Source organism: Salvelinus fontinalis, unplaced genomic scaffold (genome assembly GCF_029448725.1).
Source record: "Salvelinus fontinalis isolate EN_2023a unplaced genomic scaffold, ASM2944872v1 scaffold_0181, whole genome shotgun sequence".
In the NCBI taxonomy this organism is placed as follows: domain Eukaryota; kingdom Metazoa; phylum Chordata; class Actinopteri; order Salmoniformes; family Salmonidae; genus Salvelinus; species Salvelinus fontinalis.
Genome location: NW_026600390.1, coordinates 116,839 through 143,669, shown reverse-complemented (window position 1 = coordinate 143,669; position 26,831 = coordinate 116,839). Strand labels below are relative to the sequence as shown.

The following is a 26,831-nucleotide window of genomic DNA, read 5'->3' as shown; positions in this document are numbered from 1 at the left end:
ATGTGAAATTGAATTCCGCTGCTGTTTCCCCACTCCTCCAACTCATTTAGACACTCTCTGTTCCTCGCATTCCCCCTCAACAAATTAAATTACTGCAAAACAGAAAGCATCTGAATAGTGCATAGATACTTTGGGTAAGAGCTTGCTATCCACTCAATTGATAAATGTGCTTACTTTTCCCCTTAGCCTGGTCTCAGATCTGTTTTTGCTGAATAGCCAACTCCTGTGAATGTTTAGCATAACAATGACCATAGGAATTGGCGATACAGCGCAAACAGATCTGGGAGCAGACTACCTGATGCCCAGTGTAGACCACTGACTTGATAGAAGATGGTCCGTATAGACCCATTAACAGCTTGGTCTCAATAGACACATGGCTTTATGCCATGTAATGCACTAATATGTCACCGTTCACTAATCAGTCACCAGTACTGAGCTGTATGGGTTATATGACTAGTTAAGTAGTTTCTCTACGGGGGCTGGTTGAACCATAGTTGAGGGAGGGAGAGGGTTACTCATTACTCAATGTGTGACAACATCAGCAGTTTGAACTGCAGAGTATTTTGACGGTAGGTTTTTGTAGCACAGGTATCCGTAGTGAGGCATTAGCCTGTGAAGCCATGATCCATTGTGGATTGAAAAGGAGCATGTGGAAGGTATTGGAACAATGTGATAATACAAGATGGAGGGGTGCAATCCTGGTTTGATGTGTTGTATGACATGTCATAAATGAGTCACAGGTATGGTGTAGGGTTCACGCTCCAGTCCCTGATACTGAAATGCACGTCTTGGAGTAAATGACACGTTTTCCCTTCACCTTTTCATTCGCCCTTTGAATTGCTACACCACCTCAGTGATATCGTTGTTTTGAAAGATGAAATGGAAGGTTCTTTGGATCCTTGGCAGGCTATTACAGTAGAAAGGTTGCATTTTTTTGTTCATTTTTTAAAACTGAACGTAGAGCACAACATAAAGCCATAGAGAAACACACACACACACACACACACACACAACTGCATTCCACTTCCCCCTAACCTCCAGTCTTAATACCGGTGTTAGTAGCGCTTCATACTCTATTGACTCAGCCATGGTTCCTGTGTGCAGATGATAATGGTTAAAACAACATTAGTCTTTGATTGTTTTTCTGCCTCTCTCCAGTCTCCTCACCTTCTGGGCACTGGGAGATCAAAGCTCTCTCCAGTCTCCTCACCTTCTGGGCCCTGGGAGATCAAAGCTCTCCCCAGTCTCCTCACCTTCTGGGCCCTGGGAGATCAAAGCTCTCTCCAGTCTCCTCATCTTCTGGGCCCTGGGAGATCAAAGCTCTCTCCAGTGTCCTCACCTTCTGGGCACTGGGAGATCAAAGCTCTCTCCAGTCTCCTCACCTTCTGGGCTCTGGGAGATCAAAGCTCTCTCCAGTCTCCTCACCTTCTGGGCCCTGGGAGATCAAAGCTCTCCCCAGTCTCCTCACCTTCTGGGCTCTGGGAGATCAAAGCTCTCTCCAGTCTCCTCACCTTCTGGGCCCTGGGAGATCAAAGCTCTCCCCAGTCTCCTCACCTGGGCTCTGGGAGATCAAAGCTCTCTCCAGTCTCCTCACCTTCTGGGCACTGGGAGATCAAAGCTCTCTCCAGTCTCCTCACCTTCTGGGCCCTGGGAGATCAAAGCTCTCCCCAGTCTCCTCACCTTCTGGGCTCTGGGAGATCAAAGCTCTCTCCAGTCTCCTCACCTTCTGGGCTCTGGGAGATCAAAGCTCTCTCCAGTCTCCTCACCTGGGCTCTGGGAGATCAAAGCTCTCCCCAGTCTCCTCACCTGGGCTCTGGGAGATCAAAGCTCTCCCCAGTCTCCTCACCTTCTGGGCACTGGGAGATCAAAGCTCTCCCCAGTCTCCTCACCTGGGCTCTGGGAGATCAAAGCTCTCTCCAGTCTCCTCACTTTCTGGGCACTGGGAGATCAAAGCTCTCTCCAGTCTCCTCACCTTCTGGGCCCTGGGAGATCAAAGCTCTCCCCAGTCTCCTCACCTTCTGGGCTCTGGGAGATCAAAGCTCTCTCCAGTCTCCTCACCTTCTGGGCCCTGGGAGATCAAAGCTCTCCCCAGTCTCCTCACCTGGGCTCTGGGAGATCAAAGCTCTCCCCAGTCTCCTCACCTGGGCTCTGGGAGATCAAAGCTCTCCCCAGTCTCCTCACCTTCTGGGCACTGGGAGATCAAAGCTCTCCCCAGTCTCCTCACCTGGGCTCTGGGAGATCAAAGCTCTCCCCAGTCTCCTCACCTCTGGGCACTGGGAGATCAAAGCTCTCCCCAGTCTCCTAACCTGGGCCCTGGGAGATCAAAGCTCTCGCCAGTCTCCCAACCCTCTGGGCTCTGGGAGATCAAAGCTCTCTCCAGTCTCCCAACCCTCTGGGCTCTGGGAGATCAAAGCTCTCTCCAGTCTCCCAACCCTCTGGGCTCTGGGAGATCAAAGCTCTCTCCAGTCTCCCAACCCTCTGGGCACTGGGAGATCAAAACTCTCTCCAGTCTCTCAACCCTCTGGGCACTGGGAGATCAAATCTCTCCACACCCTCTGGGCTCTGGGAGATCAAGCCCAGTGGAGGCTGTAGGATCTCATCAGTGGGAGGTGATTGAATTAGTTCAGTGTTGAAATGAGATTGGGAGCTCGTGATTTTCCGGGAAATGCAGTGCGCTTGTTGTAATAATGACATCAGTGTTCCCCCCTCCTCTGTAACGGGGCTTCAGCAGGCTGCTTGGGAGATGATGGGGCATTTAGATGCTGGGGACAGACACCGATTAGCTTGTGGATGTTTTGAGGAAGTTAGTGCTGAAGAATTTGAAAAATATGAGATTGTTACAGTTATACTGTATAAGAGACTGAACTAATTCATAATTGAGTCAGGCGTCAGAATGTTCATAGTCAGGCATCAGAGCGTTCATAACGTCAGGCATCAGAACGTTCATAACGTCAGGCATCAGAACGTTCATAGCGTCAGGCATCAGAACGTTCATAGCGTCAGGCATCAGAGCGTTCATAGCGTCAGGCATCAGAGCGTTCATAGCGTCAGGCATCAGAGCGTTCATAGCGTCAGGCATCAGAGCGTTCATAGCGTCAGGCATCAGAACGTTCATAGCGTCAGGCATCAGAGCGTTTATAGCGTCAGGCATCAGAGCGTTCATAGTGTCAGGTATCAGAGCGTTCATAGCGTCAGGCATCAGAGCGTTCATAGCGTCAGGCATCAGAGTGTTCATAGCGTCAGGCATCAGAGCGTTCATAGCGTCAGGCATCAGAGCGTTCATAGCGTCAGGCATCAGAGCGTTCATAGCGTCAGGCATCAGAGCGTTCATAGTGTCAGGCATCAGAGCGTTCATAGTGTCAGGCATCAGAACGTTCATAGCGTCAGGCATCAGAACGTTTGTAACAATGAAATTACACGATGTGACATCCGTGAATAGGCCAGTAGATATAGAGTATGATCTAGATAGTGGATGAATAGGGTTGTAGATATAGAGTATGATCTAGATAGTGGATGAATAGGGTTGTAGATATAGAGTATGATCTAGATAGTGGATGAATAGGGTTGTAGATATAGAGTATGATCTAGATAGTGGATGAATAGGGTTGTAGATATAGAGTATGATCTAGATAGTGGATGAATAGGGTTGTAGATATAGAGTATGATCTAGATAGTGGATGAATAGGGTTGTAGATATAGAGTATGATCTAGATAGTGGATGAATAGGGTTGTAGATATAGAGTATGATCTAGATAGTGGATGAATAGGGTTGTAGATATAGAGTATGATCTAGATAGTGGATGAATAGGGTTGTAGATATAGAGTATGATCTAGATAGATAGTGGATGAATAGGGTTGTGGATATAGAGTATGATCTAGATAGTGGATGAATAGGGTTGTAGATATAGAGTATGATCTAGATAGTGGATGAATAGGGTTGTAGATATAGAGTATGATCTAGATAGTGGATGAATAGGGTTGTAGATATAGAGTATGATCTAGATAGATAGTGGATGAATAGGGTTGTGGATATAGAGTATGATCTAGATAGTGGATGAATAGGGTTGTAGTTATAGAGTATGATCTAGATAGATAGTGGATGAATAGGGTTGTGGATATAGAGTATGATCTAGATAGTGGATGAATAGGGTTGTAGATATAGAGTATGATCTAGATAGTGGATGAATAGGGTTGTAGATATAGAGTATGATCTAGATAGTGGATGAATAGGCTAGTAGATATAGAGTATGATCTAGATAGTGGATGAATAGGGTTGTAGATATAGAGTATGATCTAGATAGTGGATGAATAGGGTTGTAGATATAGAGTATGATCTAGATAGTGGATGAATAGGGTTGTAGATATAGAGTATGATCTAGGTAGTGAATCAGTAGAGTTGTAGATATAGTGGATGAATAGGGTTGTAGTTATAGAGTATGATCTAGATAGATAGTGGATGAATAGGGTTGTGGATATAGAGTATGATCTAGATAGTGGATGAATAGGGTTGTAGATATAGAGTATGATCTAGATAGTGGATGAATAGGCTAGTAGATATAGAGTATGATCTAGATAGTGGATGAATAGGGTTGTAGATATAGAGTATGATCTAGATAGTGGATGAATAGGGTTGTAGATATAGAGTATGATCTAGATAGTGGATGAATAGGGTTGTAGTTATAGAGTATGATCTAGATAGATAGTGGATGAATAGGGTTGTAGATATAGAGTATGATCTAGATAGATAGTGGATGAATAGGGTTGTGGATATAGAGTATGATCTAGGTAGTGGATGAATAGGGTTGTAGATATAGAGTATGATCTAGATAGTGGATGAATAGGGTTGTAGATATAGAGTATGATCTAGATAGTGGATGAATAGGGTTGTAGATATAGAGTATGATCTAGATAGTGGATGAATAGGGTTGTAGATATAGAGTATGATCTAGATAGTGGATGAATAGGGTTGTAGATATAGAGTATGATCTAGATAGTGGATGAATAGGCTAGTAGATATAGAGTATGATCTAGATAGTGGATGAATAGGGTTGTAGATATAGAGTATGATCTAGATAGTGGATGAATAGGGTTGTAGATATAGAGTATGATCTAGATAGTGGATGAATAGGGTTGTAGATATAGAGTATGATCTAGATAGTGGATGAATAGGGTTGTAGATATAGAGTATGATCTAGATAGTGGATGAATAGGGTTGTAGATATAGAGTATGATCTAGATAGTGGATGAATAGGGTTGTAGATATAGAGTATGATCTAGATAGTGGATGAATAGGGTTGTAGATATAGAGTATGATCTAGGTAGTGGATCAGTAGAGTTGTAGATATAGTGGATGAATAGGGTTGTAGATATAGAGTAAGTTCTAGATAGTGGATGAGTAGGGATGTAGATGTAGCATATGTTGTAGATGTTAGATGTTCATGTTTATTATTGTCTGGATGTAGGGTCTCCAGTTGATCCATCTTCAGGTTCATCCAGATGTCAGGGAATAATATAGAGATGAAGTGATGAGGAGAAAGAGACAGAAATGTTCCTCCTGTATTTTGTCAGACACACAGGCACAGGGGACGATGTGTTGGTGGGAGGGAGGGGATAGGGCAGCAGGCAGGAGGGGGTGTGATGGCTGACAGAGAGCAGAGGCTTAATCACAGATGTGTATAAAGAGAGGCGGAGAGAAGGGAGGGGTGTTTTCCCAACTCTGGGCTAATTTCAATCAGCATGGGCCCTGTCATCATAGGGAGGCTGTCACCGCCACAGCCGTGTTTACCTTTAATCTAGCCCAAGCTGATTGGAGAAAAGGAGAGAGAGGAGGGATGAGAGAACCTCCCGTCCTCTGAAACCTCCAACTCCCCTCAACCCTCTGCCCCTCAACCATCGACTCCGGCCAGAACACAGGAGGTGCTTCATCTGAGAGAAAATAGAAAGCAATGTCCTTTCTAACCCCCACCCACACCTCTATCCTGCAGCGTTCAATTAATAGTGTGGTGAAGTCGGCTGTGCCCCCTCATCAGCCTCCCTGTGACAACCTGAGTCAGGAGGCCACAGAGTGAAGATAGCTGTTTGATATAGAACCTTGATTAGAAGTTGGAGCACTGTTGTTTTTATTTCCTCCTCAGAATGCAGTGAGATTGGGATGTTGCTCTAGGGAAGTATGACTAGGTTGGGCTGCAGTGTTTCCTCCTCAGAATGCAGTGAGATTGGGATGTTGCTCTAGGGAAGTATGACTAGGTTGGGCTGCAGTGTTTCCTCCTCAGAATGCAGTGAGATTGGGATGTTGCTCTAGGGAAGTATGACTAGGTTGGACTGCAGTGTTTCCTCCTCAGAATGCAGTGAGATTGGGATGTTGCTCTAGGGAAGTATGACTAGGTTGGGCTGCAGTGTTTCCTCCTCAGAATGCAGTGAGATTGGGATGTTGCTCTAGGGAAGTATGACTAGGTTGGGCTGCGGTGTTTCCTCCTCAGAATGCAGTGAGATTGGGATGTTGCTCTAGGGAAGTATGACTAGGTTGGGCTGCGGTGTTTCCTCCTCAGAATGCAGTGAGATTGGGATGTTGCTCTAGGGAAGTATGACTAGGTTGGGCTGCGGTGTTTCCTCCTCAGAATGCAGTGAGATTGGGATGTTGCTCTAGGGAAGTATGACCAGGTTGGGCTGCAGTGTTTCCACCTCAGAATGCAGTGAGATTGGGATGTTGCTCTAGGGAAGTATGACCAGGTTGGGCTGCAGTGTTTCCTCCTCAGAATGCAGTGAGATTGGGATGTTGCTCTAGGGAAGTATGACCAGGTTGGGCTGCGGTGTTTCTCGTCTTAGCTTCAATGCTAAGCTAACCATTGTATCAGATTTTACGGCATTTCTCATAAGTAGATGCCGGGAATATCCATGCGTATGGTGATAGGGTAGCTTAATGACCCCTCTTGCTATGTGTACACTGGTTCAGTAGGCTAATGTAATGGAATTGGTGTTAAGGTATTTCTCGCCACCTTACTCAGCTAAGTGAAGGGCTCTTTTCTACACATTACAGCCCTGATATAATGGGATTGCTCTTCACCCTAGGAGCTTTAGTCAATTATAACTCCTTCCTTCCATCGCTCTTTACTTAGATTGAAGACCTCACCTCTGCCTGTTTGTCTGTGTAAGGGTGGTCAAAAGTCTGTCCCATTGGGATCAGTACAGCCTTTTCTCCAACTGAGCTAAGAACACACTCATACTAAATGACTACTGCCCCGTAGCACTCATTTCTGTCATTATGAAGTACTTTGAGAGGCTAGTCAAGGATCACATCACCGCCACCTTACCGGCCACCCTAGACCCACTTCAGTTTGCTGTCCCCACCGGCTCCACAGATGGCGCAATCGCCATCACACTGCACACTGCCCTACCTATGTAAGAATGCTGTTCATTGTCTACAGCTCTGCATTCAACACCATAGTACCCTCCAAGCTCATCATCAAGCTGGAGGCCCTGGGTCTCAACCCCTCCCTGTGCAACTGGGTCCTGGACTTTCTGATGGGCCGCCCCCTGGTGGTGAAGGTAAGAAACAACATCTCCACTTCACTGATCCTCAACACTGGGGCCCCACAAGGGTGTGTGCTCAGCCCTCTCCTGCACTCCCTGTTCACCCATGACTGCGTGGCCATGCACGCCTCCAACTCGATCATCAAGTTTGCAGACGACACTACAGTAGTGGGCTTGATTACCAACAACGATGAAACAGCTTACAGGGAGGAGGTGAGGGCCCTCGGAGTGTGGTGTCAGGAAAACAACCTCTCACGCAACGTCAACAAAACAAAGGAGATGTTTATCGACTTCAGCCGAGGGAGCACTCCCCCTATCCACATCGAAGGGTCAGCAGTGAAGAAAGTGGAACATTTTAAGTTCCTGGGCGTACACATCACAGACAAACTGAAATGGTCCACCCACACAGACAGTGTGGTGAAAAAGGCGCAACAGCGCCTCTTCAACCTTAAGAGGCTCAAGAAATGTCGCTTGTCACCCAAAACCCTGACAAACCTTTACAGATGCACAATCGAGAGCCTCCTGTCGGGCTGTATCACAGCCTGGTACGGCAACTGGTACGGTATGTGACCAATAAAATTTGATTTGATTCTTATGCGTCAGAGCAAATGTCTGGATAGAAACAACGCTGTCCCTCCAGTACCCCACACTTGTAAAAGCTGAAGTTCTCTATATGAAGTTGATGTGACTGCACTAGCCATCCTGTAATGCAACCATCTGACTGTCATGTTGGTGCCACTCCTTGTACCGTCACAGTGCATGTCTACTGTCTCTCCTGAATTAGCCTGCAGAATATTCTCTCAATTTTGAGCACTGCAGACTAAGAGGCCAGTGCTTTCCTGGTATGAAACCTTGCCGTCTTTCCAACACTCACAACTTGTCCGGCCGGAATCTGACTGAGATTATTGATCTGGAGAAATGAACACCTCTGACCCAGTCGATCCCTAAATCCAGGCAGTGCGACATTCTCAAGGTAAGGGTTGGAAGTGTTCCACAGCAGTGGGCTCTCTTCAGCAGTGGATCTGAAGAACAAACAGTACTCTCTTTTAACATTAGAAACGGAAAAGTCAGAATATTCCCCTTCTGACTTGATTGCCTCATATGTACACTACCGGTCAAAAGTTTTAGAACACCTACTCATTCAAGGGTTTTTCTTTATTTTTACTATTTTCTACATTGTAGAATAATAGTGAAGACGAATCATGTAGTAACCAAAAAAGTGTTAAACAAATTAAAATATATTTTATATTTGAGATTCTTCAAATAGCCACCCTTTGCCTTGATGACAGCTTTGCACACCAAGGTCATTCTATTGTGAGATGTCCGTCTGCTGTCTGTCTGCTGGTAACACACTGCTGTCTCTGACTCTGTGAGTTGATTATTTGAATCATACGCTGTGGCCGCATTTTAGGTCACACGTCAGTCATTCTGTTGTACTGATGCTGATAAACCGAACAGTGCCACCCTCTGGCAGGAGGATAGAGCTGCAGGGGTTCTCACCTCTGAAAGATGACGACATTCACTTCATCCAGCTGTTGAAAGTTGCCTCTCCAAATTTCCTTTGTTTGTAATAGTCCCTCATGTCTCCAAGTGAATATAATCCACATTAATTAATAACCATCTGGTACCTCAACTTATTATCTTAGTCTGCACTTGACAGCTGTGTATTTTTTATATATATATATATATATTTTTTTAGGGCAGCTGTGTATTCATTATAAAAACTGGGGGTCAACCGAGCCACTAGGCACGCTACAACACTCAATAATTAATTAATCTCAATTTACAGATATTGTCCCTTCAAATTAATTTTAATAATAGAAGCGTCTCATTAGGAGCCAATCAAACATGAGGACTTGGTGGAATGGGGAGTCTGGTGCCGACCGGGAGGTCCATGCATTATTGAACTGGCCTGATCTTATAAGAGCTAGATGGGGAGGGAGACCTTATACACCAGCCAACTGACTGGGTTGGGTGGGTTCCTGGATTGGGTTTTGCCCCTACTCTTGCACTCATACTATACACACACGGGCATTGCAAGCACATATACACACACAGGCACTGGCAGATGAACAGATGCACACTAAACAGTCGCACGGAAGCTCGCACGCTTCCGTCCGTAAGAAAGAAGGAGACGCCCTCTAACCCTGTTCCCTGAGGGGTTACCAGTGGGCTCACACTGTTTGGAGGGCTATCTGTGTGTTATGTCTGAGACAACTAAAACAGATGAACACTTTCAATCATGCACAGACACACCACGGCGTACACACACTTTTTAAATGAGGCATTATGAATGTTTGGACATCCGTCTGTGTATTTGGTAGATTCCAACACAAACACGTACACACACTTGGTAAATTAATGATTTTGAGTGTTTGGCCTTTACGCTGCAGTATCAGTACATACAAACTTGTATAGACACACACACGCTGTGCTACACACACCGACTCTCTCACACACACACACACACACGCTGTGCTACACACACCAACACACACACTGCTTGTAAATGAGGGATTAGGACTGTTTTTCCTGCACACTTCTGGTCCCTGTGTATTATGAAACACACACACACACACACGCTGTGCTACACACACCAACACACACACTGCTTGTAAATGAGGGATTAGGACTGTTTTTCCTGCACACTTCTGGTCCCTGTGTATTATGAAACACACACACACACACACGCACACACTCTGGCCTTCAGAGACGTGGAGTGTGTTAGAGAAGGCATTGCACGTCCTCCCTTTCCCCCCTAGATCCGGGCACGGACGGAATACATCACAGGATCAAACCATTTCTAATCAAACCCAGGAAAGTGTGGCTAATGCAATTTCACTAAGTCACTGACTGGCTTGATTGCATGTGGGCTGCGGAGTGTGTGGAGGGCGCCGTGGGAGTGTGTGGAGGGCGCCGTGGGAGGGAGGTTGTCGAGGTGGTGTATATCTGTGGAGGTGTGTGCGTGGACGTGTGTATGTTAGAAGCAAGTGCACCATGGCGTTGATATGATGGTGAGGTCGGTGTGTATGTGTGTGTTTTCTCTCCAGGTGTCTGTCTGGAGGTGTTGGGTGCAGTGACTGTAGATGTGTAAGGTGTAGTGGTGGGAGGGGTACTGGATGGACTGGCCTGTATAATGTAGTGATAGTGGTGTGAGGGGTACTGGAGGGACTGGCCTGTATAATGTGGTGATAGTGGTGTGAGGGGTACTGGAGGGACTGGCCTGTATAATGTGGTGATAGTGGTGTGAGGGGTACTGGAGGCACTGGCCTGTATAATGTAGTGATAGTGGTGTGAGGGGTACTGGAGGGACTGGCCTGTATAATGTGGTGATAGTGGTGTGAGGGGTACTGGAGGCACTGGCCTGTATAATGTAGTGATAGTGGTGTGAGGGGTACTGGAGGGACTGGCCTGTATAATGTGGTGATAATGTTATAGTGGTGTGAGGGGTACTGGAGGGACTGGCCTGTATAATGTGGTGATAATGTTATAGTGGTGTGAGGGGTACTGGAGGGACTGGCCTGTATAATGTGGTGATAATGTTAAAGTGGTGTGAGGGGTTCTGGAGGGACTGGCCTGTATAATGTGGTGATAATGTTATAGTGGTGTGAGGGGTACTGGAGGGACTGGCCTGTATAATGTGGTGATAGTGTTATAGTGGTGTGAGGGGTACTGGAGGGACTGGCCTGTATAATGTGGTTATAGTGGTGTGAGGGGTACTGGAGGCACTGGCCTGTATAATGTGGTGATAGTGGTGTGAGGGGTACTGGAGGGACTGGCCTGTATAATGTGGTGATAATGTTATAGTGGTGTGAGGGGTACTGGAGGGACTGGCCTGTATAATGTGGTGATAGTGTTATAGTGGTGTGAGGGGTACTGGAGGGACTGGCCTGTATAATGTGGTTATAGTGGTGTGAGGGGTACTGGAGGCACTGGCCTGTATAATGTGGTGATAGTGGTGTGAGGGGTACTGGAGGGACTGGCCTATATAATGTGGTGATAGTGTTATAGTGGTGTGAGGGGTACTGGAGGGACTGGCCTGTATAATGTAGTGATAATGTTATAGTGGTGTGAGGGGTACTGGAGGGACTGGCCTGTATAATGTGGTGATAGTGTTATAGTGGTGTGAGGGGTTCTGGAGGGACTGGCCTGTATAATGTGGTGATAGTGTTATAGTGGTGTGAGGGGTACTGGAGGGACTGGCCTGTATAATGTGGTTATAGTGGTGTGAGGGGTACTGGAGGCACTGGCCTGTATAATGTGGTGATAGTGGTGTGAGGGGTACTGGAGGGACTGGCCTGTATAATGTGGTGATAGTGGTGTGAGGGGTACTGGAGGCACTGGCCTGTATAATGTAGTGATAGTGGTGTGAGGGGTACTGGAGGGACTGGCCTGTATAATGTGGTGATAGTGGTGTGAGGGGTACTGGAGGCACTGGCCTGTATAATGTAGTGATAGTGGTGTGAGGGGTACTGGAGGGACTGGCCTGTATAATGTGGTGATAATGTTATAGTGGTGTGAGGTTTACTGGAGGGACTGGCCTGTATAATGTGGTGATAATGTTATAGTGGTGTGAGGGGTACTGGAGGGACTGGCCTGTATAATGTGGTGATAATGTTATAGTGGTGTGAGGGGTTCTGGAGGGACTGGCCTGTATAATGTGGTGATAATGTTATAGTGGTGTGAGGGGTACTGGAGGGACTGGCCTGTATAATGTGGTGATAGTGTTATAGTGGTGTGAGGGGTACTGGAGGGACTGGCCTGTATAATGTGGTTATAGTGGTGTGAGGGGTACTGGAGGCACTGGCCTGTATAATGTGGTGATAGTGGTGTGAGGGGTACTGGAGGGACTGGCCTGTATAATGTGGTGATAATGTTATAGTGGTGTGAGGGGTACTGGAGGGACTGGCCTGTATAATGTGGTGATAGTGTTATAGTGGTGTGAGGGGTACTGGAGGGACTGGCCTGTATAATGTGGTTATAGTGGTGTGAGGGGTACTGGAGGCACTGGCCTGTATAATGTGGTGATAGTGGTGTGAGGGGTACTGGAGGGACTGGCCTATATAATGTGGTGATAGTGTTATAGTGGTGTGAGGGGTACTGGAGGGACTGGCCTGTATAATGTAGTGATAATGTTATAGTGGTGTGAGGGGTACTGGAGGGACTGGCCTGTATAATGTGGTGATAGTGTTATAGTGGTGTGAGGGGTTCTGGAGGGACTGGCCTGTATAATGTGGTGATAGTGTTATAGTGGTGTGAGGGGTACTGGAGGGACTGGCCTGTATAATGTCGTGATAGTGTTATAGTGGTGTGAGGGGTACTGGAGGGACTGGCCTGTATAATGTGGTAATAGTGTTATAGTGGTGTGAGGGGTACTGGAGGGACTGGCCTGTATAATGTGGTGATTGTGGTGTGAGGGGTACTGGAGGGACTGGCCTGTATAATGTGGTGATAGTGGTGTGAGGGGTACTGGAGGGACTGGCCTGTATAATGTAGTGATAGTGGTGTGAGGGGTACTGGAGGGACTGGCCTATATAATGTGGTTATAGTGTTATAGTGGTGTGAGGGGTTCTGGAGGGACTGGCCTGTATAATGTAGTGATAGTGTTATAGTGGTGTGAGGGGTTCTGGAGGGACTGACCTGTATAATGTAGTGATAGTGTTATAGTGGTGTGAGGGGTTCTGGAGGGACTGGCCTGTATAATGTGGTGATAGTGTTATAGTGTTGTGAGGGGTACTGGAGGGACTGGCCTGTATAATGTGGTGATAGTGTTATAGTGGTGTGAGGGGTACTGGAGGGACTGGCCTGTATAATGTGGTTATAGTGTTATAGTGGTGTGAGGGGTACTGGAGGGACTGGCCTGTATAATGTGGTGATAGTGTTATAGTGGTGTGAGGGGTACTGGAGGGACTGGCCTGTATAATGTGGTTATAGTGTTATAGTGGTGTGAGGGGTACTGGAGGGACTGGCCTGTATAATGTGGTGATAGTGTTATAGTGGTGTGAGGGGTACTGGAGGGACTGGCCTGTATAATGTGGTGATAGTGTTATAGTGTTGTGAGGGGTACTGGAGGGACTGGCCTGTATAATGTGGTGATAGTGTTATAGTGGTGTGAGGGGTTCTGGAGGGACTGACCTGTATAATGTGGTGATAGTGTTATAGTGGTGTGAGGGGTACTGGAGGGCCTGGCCTGTATAATGTGGTGATAGTGGTGTGAGGGGTTCTGGAGGGACTGACCTGTATAATGTGGTGATAGTGGTGTGAGGGGTTCTGGAGGGACTGACCTGTATAATGTGGTGATAGTGTTATAGTGGTGTGAGGGGTTCTGGATGGACTGGCCTGTATAATGTGGTGATAGTGGTGTGAGGGGTTCTGGAGGGACTGACCTGTATAATGTGGTGATAGTGGTGTGAGGGGTTCTGGAGGGACTGACCTGTATAATGTGGTGATAGTGGTGTGAGGGGTTCTGGAGGGACTGACCTGTATAATGTGGTGATAGTGTTATAGTGGTGTGAGGGGTACTGGAGGGACTGGCCTGTATAATGTGGTGATAGTGGTGTGAGGGGTTCTGGAGGGACTGACCTGTATAATGTGGTGATAGTGTTATAGTGGTGTGAGGGGTACTGGAGGCACTGGCCTGTATAATGTAGTGATAGTGTTATAGTGGTGTGAGGGGTACTGGAGGGACTGGCCTGTATAATGTGGTGATAATGTTATAGTGGTGTGAGGGGTTCTGGAGGGACTGGCCTGTATAATGTGGTGATAGTGTTATAGTGGTGTGAGGGGTACTGGAGGGACTGGCCTGTATAATGTGGTTATAGTGTTATAGTGGTGTGAGGGGTACTGGAGGGACTGGCCTGTATAATGTGGTGATAGTGTTATAGTGGTGTGAGGGGTACTGGAGGGACTGGCCTGTATAATGTGGTGATAGTGGTGTGAGGGGTAATGGAGGAACTGGCCTGTATAATGTGGTGATAGTGGTGTGAGGGGTACTGGAGGGACTGGCCTGTATAATGTGGTGATAGTGTTATAGTGGTGTGAGGGGTTCTGGATGTACTGGCCTGTATAATGTGGTTATAGTGGTGTGAGGGGTTCTGGAGGGACTGGCCTGTATAATGTGGTGATAGTGTTATAGTGGTGTGAGGGGTACTGGAGGGACTGGCCTGTATAATGTGGTGATAGTGGTATAGTGGTGTGAGGTGTACTGGAGGGACTGGCCTGTATAATGTGGTGATAGTGTTATAGTGGTGTGAGGGGTTCTGGATGGACTGGCCTGTATAATGTGGTTATAGTGGTGTGAGGGGTTCTGGAGGGACTGGCCTGTATAATGTGGTTATAGTGTTATAGTGGTGTGAGGGGTACTGGAGGGACTGGCCTGTATAATGTAGTGATAGTGTTATAGTGTTGTGAGGGGTACTGGAGGGACTGGCCTGTATAATGTGGTGATAGTGGTGTGAGGGGTACTGGAGGGACTGGCCTGTATGATGTGGTGATAGTGTTATAGTGGTGTGAGGGGTACTGGAGGGACTGGCCTGTATAATGTGGTGATAGTGTTATAGTGGTGTGAGGGGTACTGGAGGGACTGGCCTGTATAATGTGGTGATAGTGGTATAGTGGTGTGAGGTGTACTGGAGGGACTGGCCTGTATAATGTGGTGATAGTGTTATAGTGGTGTGAGGGGTACTGGAGGGACTGGCCTGTATAATGTGGTGATAGTGGTATAGTGGTGTGAGGTGTACTGGAGGGACTGGCCTGTATAATGTGGTGATAGTGTTATAGTGGTGTGAGGGGTTCTGGAGGGACTGGCCTGTATAATGTGGTGATAGTGGTATAGTGGTGTGAGGGGTACTGGAGGGACTGGCCTGTATAATGTGGTGATAGTGTTATAGTGGTGTGAGGGGTTCTGGATGGACTGGCCTGTATAATGTGGTTATAGTGGTGTGAGGGGTACTGGAGGGACTGGCCTGTATAATGTGGTGATAGTGTTATAGTGGTGTGAGGGGTACTGGAGGGACTGGCCTGTATAATGTGGTGATAGTGTTTTAGTGGTGTGAGGGGTACTGGAGGGACTGGCCTGTATAATGTGGTTATAGTGTTATAGTGGTGTGAGGGGTACTGGAGGGACTGGCCTGTATAATGTAGTGATAGTGTTATAGTGTTGTGAGGGGTTCTGGAGGGACTGGCCTGTATAATGTGGTGATAGTGTGATAGTGGTGTGAGGGGTTCTGGAGGGACTGGCCTGTATAATGTGGTGATAGTGGTGTGAGGGGTACTGGAGGGACTGGCCTGTATAATGTAGTGATAGTGTTATAGTGGTGTGAGGGGTTCTGGAGGGACTGGCCTGTATAATGTGGTGATAGTGTTATAGTGGTGTGAGGGGTTCTGGAGGGACTGGCCTGTATAATGTGGTTATAGTGTTATAGTGGTATGAGGGGTTCTGGAGGGACTGGCCTGTATAATGTGGTGATAGTGGTGTGAGGGGTACTGGAGGGACTGGCCTGTATAATGTGGTTATAGTGTTATAGTGGTGTGAGGGGTTCTGGAGGGACTGGCCTGTATAATGTGGTGATAGTGGTGTGAGGGGTACTGGAGGGACTGGCCTGTATAATGTGGTTATAGTGGTGTGAGGGGTACTGGAGGGACTGGCCTGTATAATGTAGTGATAGTGTTATAGTGTTGTGAGGGGTACTGGAGGGACTGGCCTGTATAATGTGGTGATAGTGGTGTGAGGGGTACTGGAGGGACTGGCCTGTATGATGTGGTGATAGTGTTATAGTGGTGTGAGGGGTACTGGAGGGACTGGCCTGTATAATGTGGTGATAGTGTTATAGTGGTGTGAGGGGTACTGGAGGGACTGGCCTGTATAATGTGGTGATAGTGGTGTGAGGGGTACTGGAGGGACTGGCCTGTATAATGTGGTTATAGTGTTATAGTGGTGTGAGGGGTACTGGAGGGACTGGCCTGTATAATGTGGTGATAGTGGTGTGAGGGGTACTGGAGGGACTGGCCTGTATGATGTGGTGATAGTGTTATAGTGGTGTGAGGGGTACTGGAGGGACTGGCCTGTATAATGTGTTGATAGTGGTGTGAGGGGTTCTGGAGGGACTGGCCTGTATAATGTGGTTATAGTGTTATAGTGGTGTGAGGGGTACTGGAGGGACTGGCCTGTATAATGTGGTGATATTGTTATAGTGGTGTGAGGGGTACTGGAGGGACTGGCCTGTATAATGTGGTGATAGTGTTATAGTGGTGTGAGGGGTACTGGAGGGACTGGCCTGTATAATGTGGTGATAGTGGTGTGAGGGGTACTGGAGGGACTGGCCTGTATAATGTGGTGATAGTGTTATAGTGGTGTGAGGGGTTCTGGAGGGACTGGCCTGTATAATGTGGTGATAGTGGTGTGAGGGGTACTGGAGGGACTGGCCTGTATAATGTGGTGATAGTGTTATAGTGGTGTGAGGGGTACTGGAGGGACTGGCCTGTATAATGTGGTTATAGTGGTGTGAGGGGTACAGGAGGCACTGGCCTGTATAATGTGGTGATAGTGGTGTGAGGGGTACTGGAGGGACTGGCCTGTATAATGTGGTGATAGTGTTATAGTGGTGTGAGGGGTACTGGAGGGACTGGCCTGTATAATGTGGTTATAGTGGTGTGAGGGGTACTGGAGGCACTGGCCTGTATAATGTGGTGATAGTGGTGTGAGGGGTACTGGAGGGACTGGCCTGTATAATGTGGTGATAGTGTTATAGTGGTGTGAGGGGTACTGGAGGGACTGGCCTCTATAATGTGGTTATAGTGGTGTGAGGGGTACTGGAGGCACTGGCCTGTATAATGTGGTGATAGTGGTGTGAGGGGTACTGGAGGGACTGGCCTGTATAATGTGGTGATAGTGTTATAGTGGTGTGAGGGGTACTGGAGGGACTGGCCTGTATAATGTGGTTATAGTGGTGTGAGGGGTACTGGAGGGACTGGCCTGTATGATGTGGTTATAGTGGTGTGAGGGGTTCTGGAGGCACTGGCCTGTATAATGTGGTGATAGTGGTGTGAGGGGTACTGGAGGGACTGACCTGTATAATGTGGTGATAGTGTTATAGTGGTGTGAGGGGTACTGGAGGGACTGGCCTGTATAATGTGGTTATAGTGTTATAGTGGTGTGAGGGGTACTGGAGGGACTGGCCTGTATAATGTAGTGATAGTGTTATAGTGGTGTGAGGGGTACTGGAGGGACTGGCCTGTATAATGTGGTGATAGTGGTGTGAGGGGTACTGGAGGGACTGGCCTGTATAATGTGGTGATAGTGTTATAGTGGTGTGAGGGGTTCTGAAGGGACTGGCCTGTATAATGTGGTGATAGTGTTATAGTGGTGTGAGGGGTACTGGAGGGACTGGCCTGTATAATGTGGTGATAGTGGTGTGAGGGGTACTGGAGGGACTGGCCTGTATAATGTAGTGATAGTGTTATAGTGGTGTGAGGGGTACTGGAGGGACTGGCCTGTATAATGTGGTGATAGTGTTATAGTGGTGTGAGGGGTTCTGGAGGGACTGGCCTGTATAATGTAGTGATAATGGTATAGTGGTGTGAGGGGTACTGGAGGGACTGGCCTGTATAATGTGGTGATAGTGGTGTGAGGGGTACTGGAGGGACTGGCCTGTATAATGTAGTGATAGTGTTATATTGGTGTGAGGGGTTCTGGAGGGACTGGCCTGTATAATGTGGTTATAGTGTTATAGTGGTGTGAGGGGTTCTGGAGGGACTGGCCTGTATAATGTGGTGATAATGTTATAGTGGTGTGAGGGGTTCTGGAGGGACTGGCCTGTATAATGTGGTGATAGTGTTATAGTGGTGTGAGGGGTACTGGAGGGACTGGCCTGTATAATGTGGTTATAGTGGTGTGAGGGGTTCTGGAGGGACTGGCCTGTATAATGTGGTTATAGTGGTGTGAAGGGTTCTGGAGGGACTGGCCTGTATAATGTGGTTATAGTGTTATAGTGGTGTGAGGGGTACTGGAGGGACTGGCCTGTATAATGTGGTGATAGTGTTATAGTGGTGTGAGGGGTACTGGAGGGACTGGCCTGTATAATGTGGTGATAGTGTTATAGTGGTGTGAGGGGTACTGGAGGAACTGGCCTGTATAATGTGGTGATAGTGGTGTGAGGGGTACTGGAGGGACTGACCTGTATAATGTGGTGATAGTGTTATAGTGGTTTGAGGGGTTCTGGATGGACTGGCCTGTATAATGTGGTTATAGTGGTGTGAGGGGTACTGGAGGGACTGGCCTGTATAATGTGGTTATAGTGTTATAGTGGTGTGAGGGGTTCTGGAGGGACTGGCCTGTATAATGTGGTGATAGTGGTATAGTGTTGTGAGGGGTACTGGAGGGACTGGCCTGTATAATGTGGTTATAGTGGTGTGAGGGGTACTGGAGGGACTGGCCTGTATAATGTGGTTATAGTGGTATAGTGGTGTGAGGGGTACTGGAGGGACTGGCCTGTATAATGTGGTGATAGTGGTATAGTGTTGTGAGGGGTACTGGAGGGACTGGCCTGTATAATGTGGTTATAGTGGTGTGAGGGGTACTGGAGGGACTGGCCTGTATAATGTGGTTATAGTGGTGTGAGGGGTACTGGAGGGACTGGCCTGTATAATGTGGTTATAGTGTTATAGTGGTGTGAGGGGTTCTGGAGGGACTGGCCTGTATAATGTGGTGATAGTGTTATAGTGTTGTGAGGGGTACTGGAGGGACTGGCCTGTATAATGTGGTGATAGTGTTATAGTGGTGTGAGGGGTACTGGAGGGACTGGCCTGTATAATGTGGTGATAGTGTTATAGTGGTGTGAGGGGTACTGGAGGGACTGGCCTGTATAATGTGGTGATAGTGGTATAGTGTTGTGAGGGGTACTGGAGGGACTGGCCTGTATAATGTGGTGATAGTGTTATAGTGTTGTGAGGGGTACTGGAGGGACTGGCCTGTATAATGTGGTTATAGTGGTGTGAGGGGTACTGGAGGGACTGGCCTGTATAATGTAGTGATAGTGTTATAGTGGTGTGAGGGGTACTGGAAGGACTGGCCTGTATAATGTGGTTATAGTGTTATAGTGGTGTGAGGGGTACTGGAGGGACTGGCCTGTATAATGTGGTGATAGTGTTATAGTGGTGTGAGGGGTACTGGAGGGACTGGCCTGTATAATGTGGTGATAGTGGTGTGAGGGGTACTGGAGGGACTGGCCTGTATAATGTGGTGATAGTGTTATAGTGGTATGAGGGGTTCTGGAGGCACTGGCCTGTATAATGTGGTTATAGTGGTGTGAGGGGTACTGGAGGGACTGGCCTGTATAATGTGGTGATAGTGTTATAGTGGTGTGAGGGGTTCTGGAGGGACTGGCCTGTATAATGTGGTGATAGTGGTGTGAGGGGTACTGGAGGGACTGGCCTGTATAATGTGGTGATTGTGTTATAGTGGTGTGAGGGGTACTGGAGGGACTGGCCTGTATAATGTAGTGATAGTGGTGTGAGGGGTACTGGAGGGACTGGCCTGTATAATGTGGTGTGAGGGGCACTGGAGAGACTGGCCTGTATAATGTGGTTATAGTGGTGTGAGGGGTACTGGAGGGACTGGCCTGTATAATGTGGTGATAGTGTTATAGTGGTGTGAGGGGTACTGGAGGGACTGGCCTGTATAATGTGGTGATAGTGTTATAGTGGTGTGAGGTGTACTGGAGGGACTGGCCTGTATAATGTAGTGATAGTGTTATAGTGGTGTGAGGGGTTCTGGAGGGACTGGCCTGTATAATGTAGTGATAGTGTTATAGTGGTGTGAGGGGTACTGGAGGAACTGGCCTGTATAATGTGGTGATAGTGTTATAGTGGTGTGAGGGGTACTGGAGGAACTGGCCTGTATAATGTGGTGATAGTGTTATAGTGGTGTGAGGGGTACTGGAGGGACTGGCCTGTATAATGTGGTGATAGTGTTATAGTGGTGTGAGGTGTACTGGAGGGACTGGCCTGTATAATGTAGTGATAGTGTTATAGTGGTGTGAGGTGTACTGGAGGGACTGGCCTGTATAATGTAGTGATAGTGTTATAGTGTTGTGAGGTGTACTGGAGGGACTGGCCTGTATAATGTAGTGATAGTGTTATAGTGGTGTGAGGGGTTCTGGAGGGACTGGCCTGTATAATGTGGTGATAGTGTTATAGTGGTGTGAGGGGTTCTGGAGGGACTGGCCTCTATAATGTGGTGATAGTGTTATAGTGGTGTGAGGGGTTCTGGAGGGACTGGCCTGTATAATGTGGTGATAGTGTTATAGTGGTGTGAGGGGTTCTGGAGGGACTGGCCTGTATAATGTGGTGATAGTGTTATAGTGGTGTGAGGGGTACTGGAGGGACTGGCCTGTATAATGTGGTGATAGTGTTATAGTGGTGTGAGGGGTACTGGAGGGACTGGCCTGTATAATGTCGTGATAGTGTTATAGTGGTGTGAGGGGTACTGGAGGGACTGGCCTGTATAATGTAGTGATAGTGTTATAGTGGTGTGAGGGGTACTGGAGGGACTGGCCTGTATAATGTGGTGATAGTGGTGTGAGGGGTACTGGAGGGACTGGCCTGTATAATGTGGTTATAGTGGTGTGAGGGGTACTGGAGGGACTGGCCTGTATAATGTGGTGATAGTGTTATAGTGGTGTGAGGGGTTCTGGAGGGACTGGCCTGTATAATGTGGTGATAGTGGTGTGAGGGGTACTGGAGGGACTGGCCTGTATAATCTGGTGATAGTGTTATAGTGGTGTGAGGGGTACTGGAGGGACTGGCCTGTATAATGTGGTGATAGTGGTGTGAGGGGTACTGGAGGGACTGGCCTGTATAATGTGGTGATAGTGTTATAGTGGTGTGAGGGGTACTGGAGGGACTGGCCTGTATAATGTGGTGATAGTGTTATATTGGTGTGAGAGGTTCTGGAGGGACTGGCCTGTATAATGTGGTGATAGTGTTATAGTGGTGTGAGGGGTACTGGAGGGACTGGCCTGTATAATGTGGTGATAGTGGTGTGAGGGGTACTGGAGGGACTGGCCTGTATAATGTGGTGATAGTGTTATAGTGGTGTGAGGGGTTCTGGATGGACTGGCCTGTATAATGTGGTGATAGTGGTGTGAGGGGTACTGGAGGGACTGGCCTGTATAATGTGGTTATAGTGTTATAGTGGTGTGAGGGGTACTGGAGGGACTGGTCTGTATAATGTGGTGATAGTGTTATAGTGGTGTGAGGGGTACTGGAGGGACTGGCCTGTATAATGTGGTGATCGTGTTATAGTGGTGTGAGGGGTACTGGAGGGACTGGCCTGTATAATGTGGTGTGCGGGGCACTGGAGGGACTGGCCTGTATAATGTGGTGATAGTGGTGTGAGGGGTACTGGAGGGACTGGCCTGTATAATGTGGTGATAGTGTTATAGTGGTGTGAGGGGTACTGGAGGGACTGGCCTGTATAATGTGGTGATAGTGTTATAGTGGTGTGAGGGGTACTGGAGGGACTGGCCTGTATAATGTGGTGATAGTGTTATAGTGGTGTGAGGGGTTCTGGAGGGACTGGCCTGTATAATGTGGTGATAGTGTTATAGTGGTGTGAGGGGTACTGGAGGGACTGGCCTGTATAATGTGGTGATAGTGTTATAGTGGTGTGAGGGGTACTGGAGGGCCTGGCCTGTATAATGTGGTGGTAGTGTTATAGTGGTGTGAGGGGTACTGGAGGGACTGGCCTGTATAATGTGGTGATAGTGTTATAGTGGTGTGAGGGGTTCTGGAGGGACTGGCCTGTATAATGTAGTGATAGTGTTATAGTGGTGTGAGGGGTTCTGGAGGGACTGGCCTGTATAATGTGGTGATAGTGGTGTGAGGGGTACTGGAGGGACTGGCCTGTATAATGTGGTGATAGTGTTATAGTGGTGTGAGGGGTACTGGAGGGACTGGCCTGTATAATGTGGTGATAGTGCTACTTCATTACCTCCCGCATCTGCTCTCCCATGGGGTATGGACACGCCCTTCTGGCTAATCCTGGATCAGCCCCTACCACTTGGTAGACACTGGGTCACACACACGCACGCACGCACGCACGCACACACACAGACTGACACACACTGACGCACACTGACGCACACACACACACACACACACACACACACACACACACACACACACACACACACACACACACACACACACACACACACACACACACACACACACACACACACACACACACACACTCAGATACACTCCCTCACACACTCAGGATGGATGTTGTGTTGTTTATATGAGTTGCCAGGAGTCTGACCTCTGACCTGCTATCAGAACCATACTGTTCTGTCCAGATGACTCTGAAAAGAAACATCATGAATATTAACACTCCTAATAAAATATTCATGTGGTCCATGCCCATTTTGCAGCCACACCTGGGACTCTAAGGACCATTGGGTTCGCTCTTTGCCTCTTTTGTCTGACACTGATGCAGATGTTTAGAGCAGGAAATTACATTTGTCACTATAATCGGAAAGTACACACGTTGTTGCATATTTAGGCGGGCATTCTGATGGAAACCATACTTGGGAGTGAATTCAGTGTTGGCAAACAATACTAGATCCTCTATGACTGTGATACTCGGAGGAGTTATCATGTGTGTGTAAGTTTGCGTTACATGTCTGTTTTTTAGAAAGTTTATGATTACAGAACAGAAGTTGACTTTCTCTCTCTCACTCTCTCTCTCTCACTCTTTTGCTGTGCCTGGTGTGAGTGTGTGGCAGCAGCTTTGTCTTGGGGGCGTATTTGAGTCTTAATTGAATCGGCAGAAAAGTATGGATGGAGGGAGAGAGAGAGAATTAGAACCTGGGCACTCTTTCCACTTAGCAACAAGAAGCCGTTCCCACACAAATGAATTTTCATGGAAACAGCAGAGAAAATGTAGTCTAAAAGCTTTTGAATGGAATGAAAGCATCTCTTCTTTGTAATGAGAAAAGGGGATGGATGGATTGGGATGAGAGAGTAGTTGTCTCCGTTCTTTACAATGGAGCGGGTTTCATTACAACTATCAGAGAGTCAGGAGGCTGAGGGAACAATGTTATGATGGACATTTGAATGCAGGGTTATACAGGTAAAGCTGACTGGAGACTGGCTTCAACACCATCAATGCAGGTAAAGCTGACTGGAGACTGGCTTCAACACCATCAATACAGGTAAAGCTGACTGGAGACTAGCTTCAACACCATCAATACAGGTAAAGCTGACTGGAGACTAGCTTCAACACCATCAATGCAGGTAAAGCTGACTGGAGACTGGCTTCAACACCATCAGTGGGTGTTGTCTGTCTGTTGTAATATAGACTCAGAGGTCTAGTTTAGATTGAAATACCAATTGAAACTGATATCACCCTCCATTGTAAGACACAGATACACACACCACACAAGCACACACGCAAAACACACACACACACGCCAACAAACTCCCAGACCCCATATCCATGATTATATCAGCCCAATGAACCTCTGGAATGTGCAGCACCACACCAAGTACAGTGTTTATGCTAAAGCACATCCCAGTTAGAAGCAATGGGAGAAACTGTTCAGAATGCTAGCCACGAGAATCCACTATTAACCAGTGTCCTCTAGACTCCAAGCCACTGCGCTGCGAGGGACAGATAAAATACTGTCAAGCCAAAGCTGAAAGACAACTGACAACCCTCTCCAGTGGTTAAAAAGCGATGTGTGAAATTTTAATGAATAACAGTGTCCCTGTGCACTGTGGGGGAGGGAGAGCAACGCCACTGTCGATCCTCACCTCTCCGTTATTTATATTCATCGATCCACCGGGGCCTGCACGGGACACCGTTCGCCGACTTCGTTTTTTTATCGACAACGGTCCGCAATTCCTTCTATGTCAATTATATTGACTACTTCAGGTTGACTGGACGAAATGAGGAACTGTGGTGTAGTTGATGCTTGATCGGCCGCCTTTAACCCCCCCTCGCCCAACCTCTCTCGCCCCCCATCTCACCCACCATATCTCGCCCCCCATCTCACCCACCCACCCTCTCTCGCCCTCTCCCTCTCACCCACCCCATCTCGCCCACCCTCTCTCGCCCCCCATCTCACCCACCCTCTCTCGCCCCCCCCTCTCACCCACCCTCTCTCGCCCTCCCCCCTCTCACCCAACCTCTCTCGCCCCCCCCCCCTCACCCACTCCCCCCTCTCGCCCCCCCCTCTCACCCACTCCCCCCTCTCACCCACTCTCTCTCGCCCTCCCCCTCTCACCCATCCTCTCTCGCCCACCCTCTCTCGCCAACCCTCTCACGCCACCCCCAGGTCGGAGTGAGTTACACACCAATGATTTTCTGATTAACCCTGTTAGCCGAGGGGTTCACGGAGGGGTTCACCCATGCCCCCACTAGCGCAGGGGCATGGATGTGGGAGTCGTTGGAAGGGTCCAGTGAGTGTCTGAGTCTGGCTGTGCTGACTGATAGGATGATGTCTTAATAATGGAAGATGATGGCTTTATTCTTTGCCTGATAACCCCACACGGGGACCTGTGGAAACATTGTATTTTAGCAACATGTGGCGGCCATTTTGAATAGATTTTAACTCGGTCTAATATACTCTCAATGGGGATGCTTTGGGTGAATCTGACGATTGATCACGTCTGTGTTGACCTTGATGGAGGACTCTGTTTACTCACCACGTTAAAGGACTGTGTTACTCTTTCTGTCTGTCTCTTTGTCTCAGTCTTTCTCTGTTTCCCTCCTCTCATTCCAGGGGGTGCAGATGATAACCTGATCGAAGGAGGAGAGATGAAGTTTGTGTGTAAACCTGGAGCCAGGAACATCACAGTGATCTTCCAGCCTCTCCTCAGGTAGGACTTACTAACCACACACACACACACACACACACACACACACACACACACACACACACACACACACACACACACACACACACACACACACACACACACACACACACACACACACACACACACACACACACACACTGATTTAATAATATGTGGCCATGGTCAATATGCACTGAAGGGCACTAGAGCGGAGACAATGGCCTTCCATCATACCAGTCACAGACAACAAGACACATCTTCCCTCAGACAGCAACTACTTCCTTACGCTGTTCATTCATGTTGATTCATTTTGACGTAATTTTCCCTAAAAGCCTTTAGTTTAGTCCAATCCACATGACATTTTCCCTTTCAACGTCTTATAAGATCATTGGTCTGGTCCACTATGTATAGTCAATGTGAGGGGACATCCATGATCCAAACCATGGGCAGCACTCAGACTGGAGCATGACTCTAAACCAGTAGAATGGCTACCAATTAGATTATATCCATTACATCCTTTTAGTAATCCTCCCATTGATTATACTCTACCGCTTTCATAGATGGATAGTCCATCCTCCCCCAAACCCCCACAATAAGGGAGATGATAGCCTACATTTTGAGTGTGCTTCCTATCTGATATTTACGTTTTTTTAAATGGTCATAATCCAAATGATAGGCCTACATTTTCGCTGTGCTTCTTTTCTGATATTTGTGGTTTTTAATATTTATGCTTAGCAATATTCCAGAATGTAATGTAATCTACCGCAGTGATTAGTATTGCCTACAGTGACAGTGTACTCTACTGTATATAACACAGTGTCCCCAAAGACTTGTGGAAATCCAATTTTCAAACAGCCTAATTAGATTGACCTTCCTTGCAGTGATGAATCACCAGGGCTTCCATTAAACTGTAATATTTCCCCTTACTTAGACTTGGAGCCAGTTGGTACTGTACTGTAGGGCTACTGTGTGTGTGTGTGTGTGTGTGTGTGTGTGTGTGTGTGTGTGTGTGTGTGTGTGTGTGTGTGCCCCATTGTTGAACGCAAATGTCCTTTCCTCGTACAGAAGTGAACTACACCCTATCTCATTGAGACAGACGCCCCGGGTAGGGTCTGTGGTATGGTTTGTGGAAGGTCTGGGTAGGGGCTGTGGAAGGGCTGTGGAAGGGCTGTGGAAGGTCTGGGTAGGGGCTGTGGAAGGTCTTGGTAGGGGCTATGGAAGGGCTGTGAAAGGTCTGGGTAGGGGCTGGGTAGGGGCTGTGGAAGGTCTGGGTAGGGGCTATGGAAGGGCTGGGTAGGGGCTGTGAAAGGTCTGGGTAGGGGCTGTGGAAGGTCTGGGTAGGGGCTGTGGAAGGGCTGGGTAGGGGCTGTGGAAGGGCTGGGTAGGGGCTGTGGAAGGGCTGGGTAGGGGCTGTGGAAGGTCTGGGTAGGGGCTGTGGA

The 26,831-nt window shown here is 47.8% G+C and overlaps 1 protein-coding gene across 1 annotated transcript in view; it reads left to right on the top strand.

The window, feature by feature from the left end:
* Positions 1 to 26,831, top strand: part of exoc4 (exocyst complex component 4) — a gene marked incomplete at its 3' end in the record, with an annotated part of 213,325 nt that overhangs the window by 77,949 nt on the left and 108,545 nt on the right. The window contains 1 exon segment of the mRNA XM_055912558.1: positions 25,317 to 25,413. Coding sequence (XP_055768533.1) covers positions 25,317 to 25,413 — 97 coding nt within the window.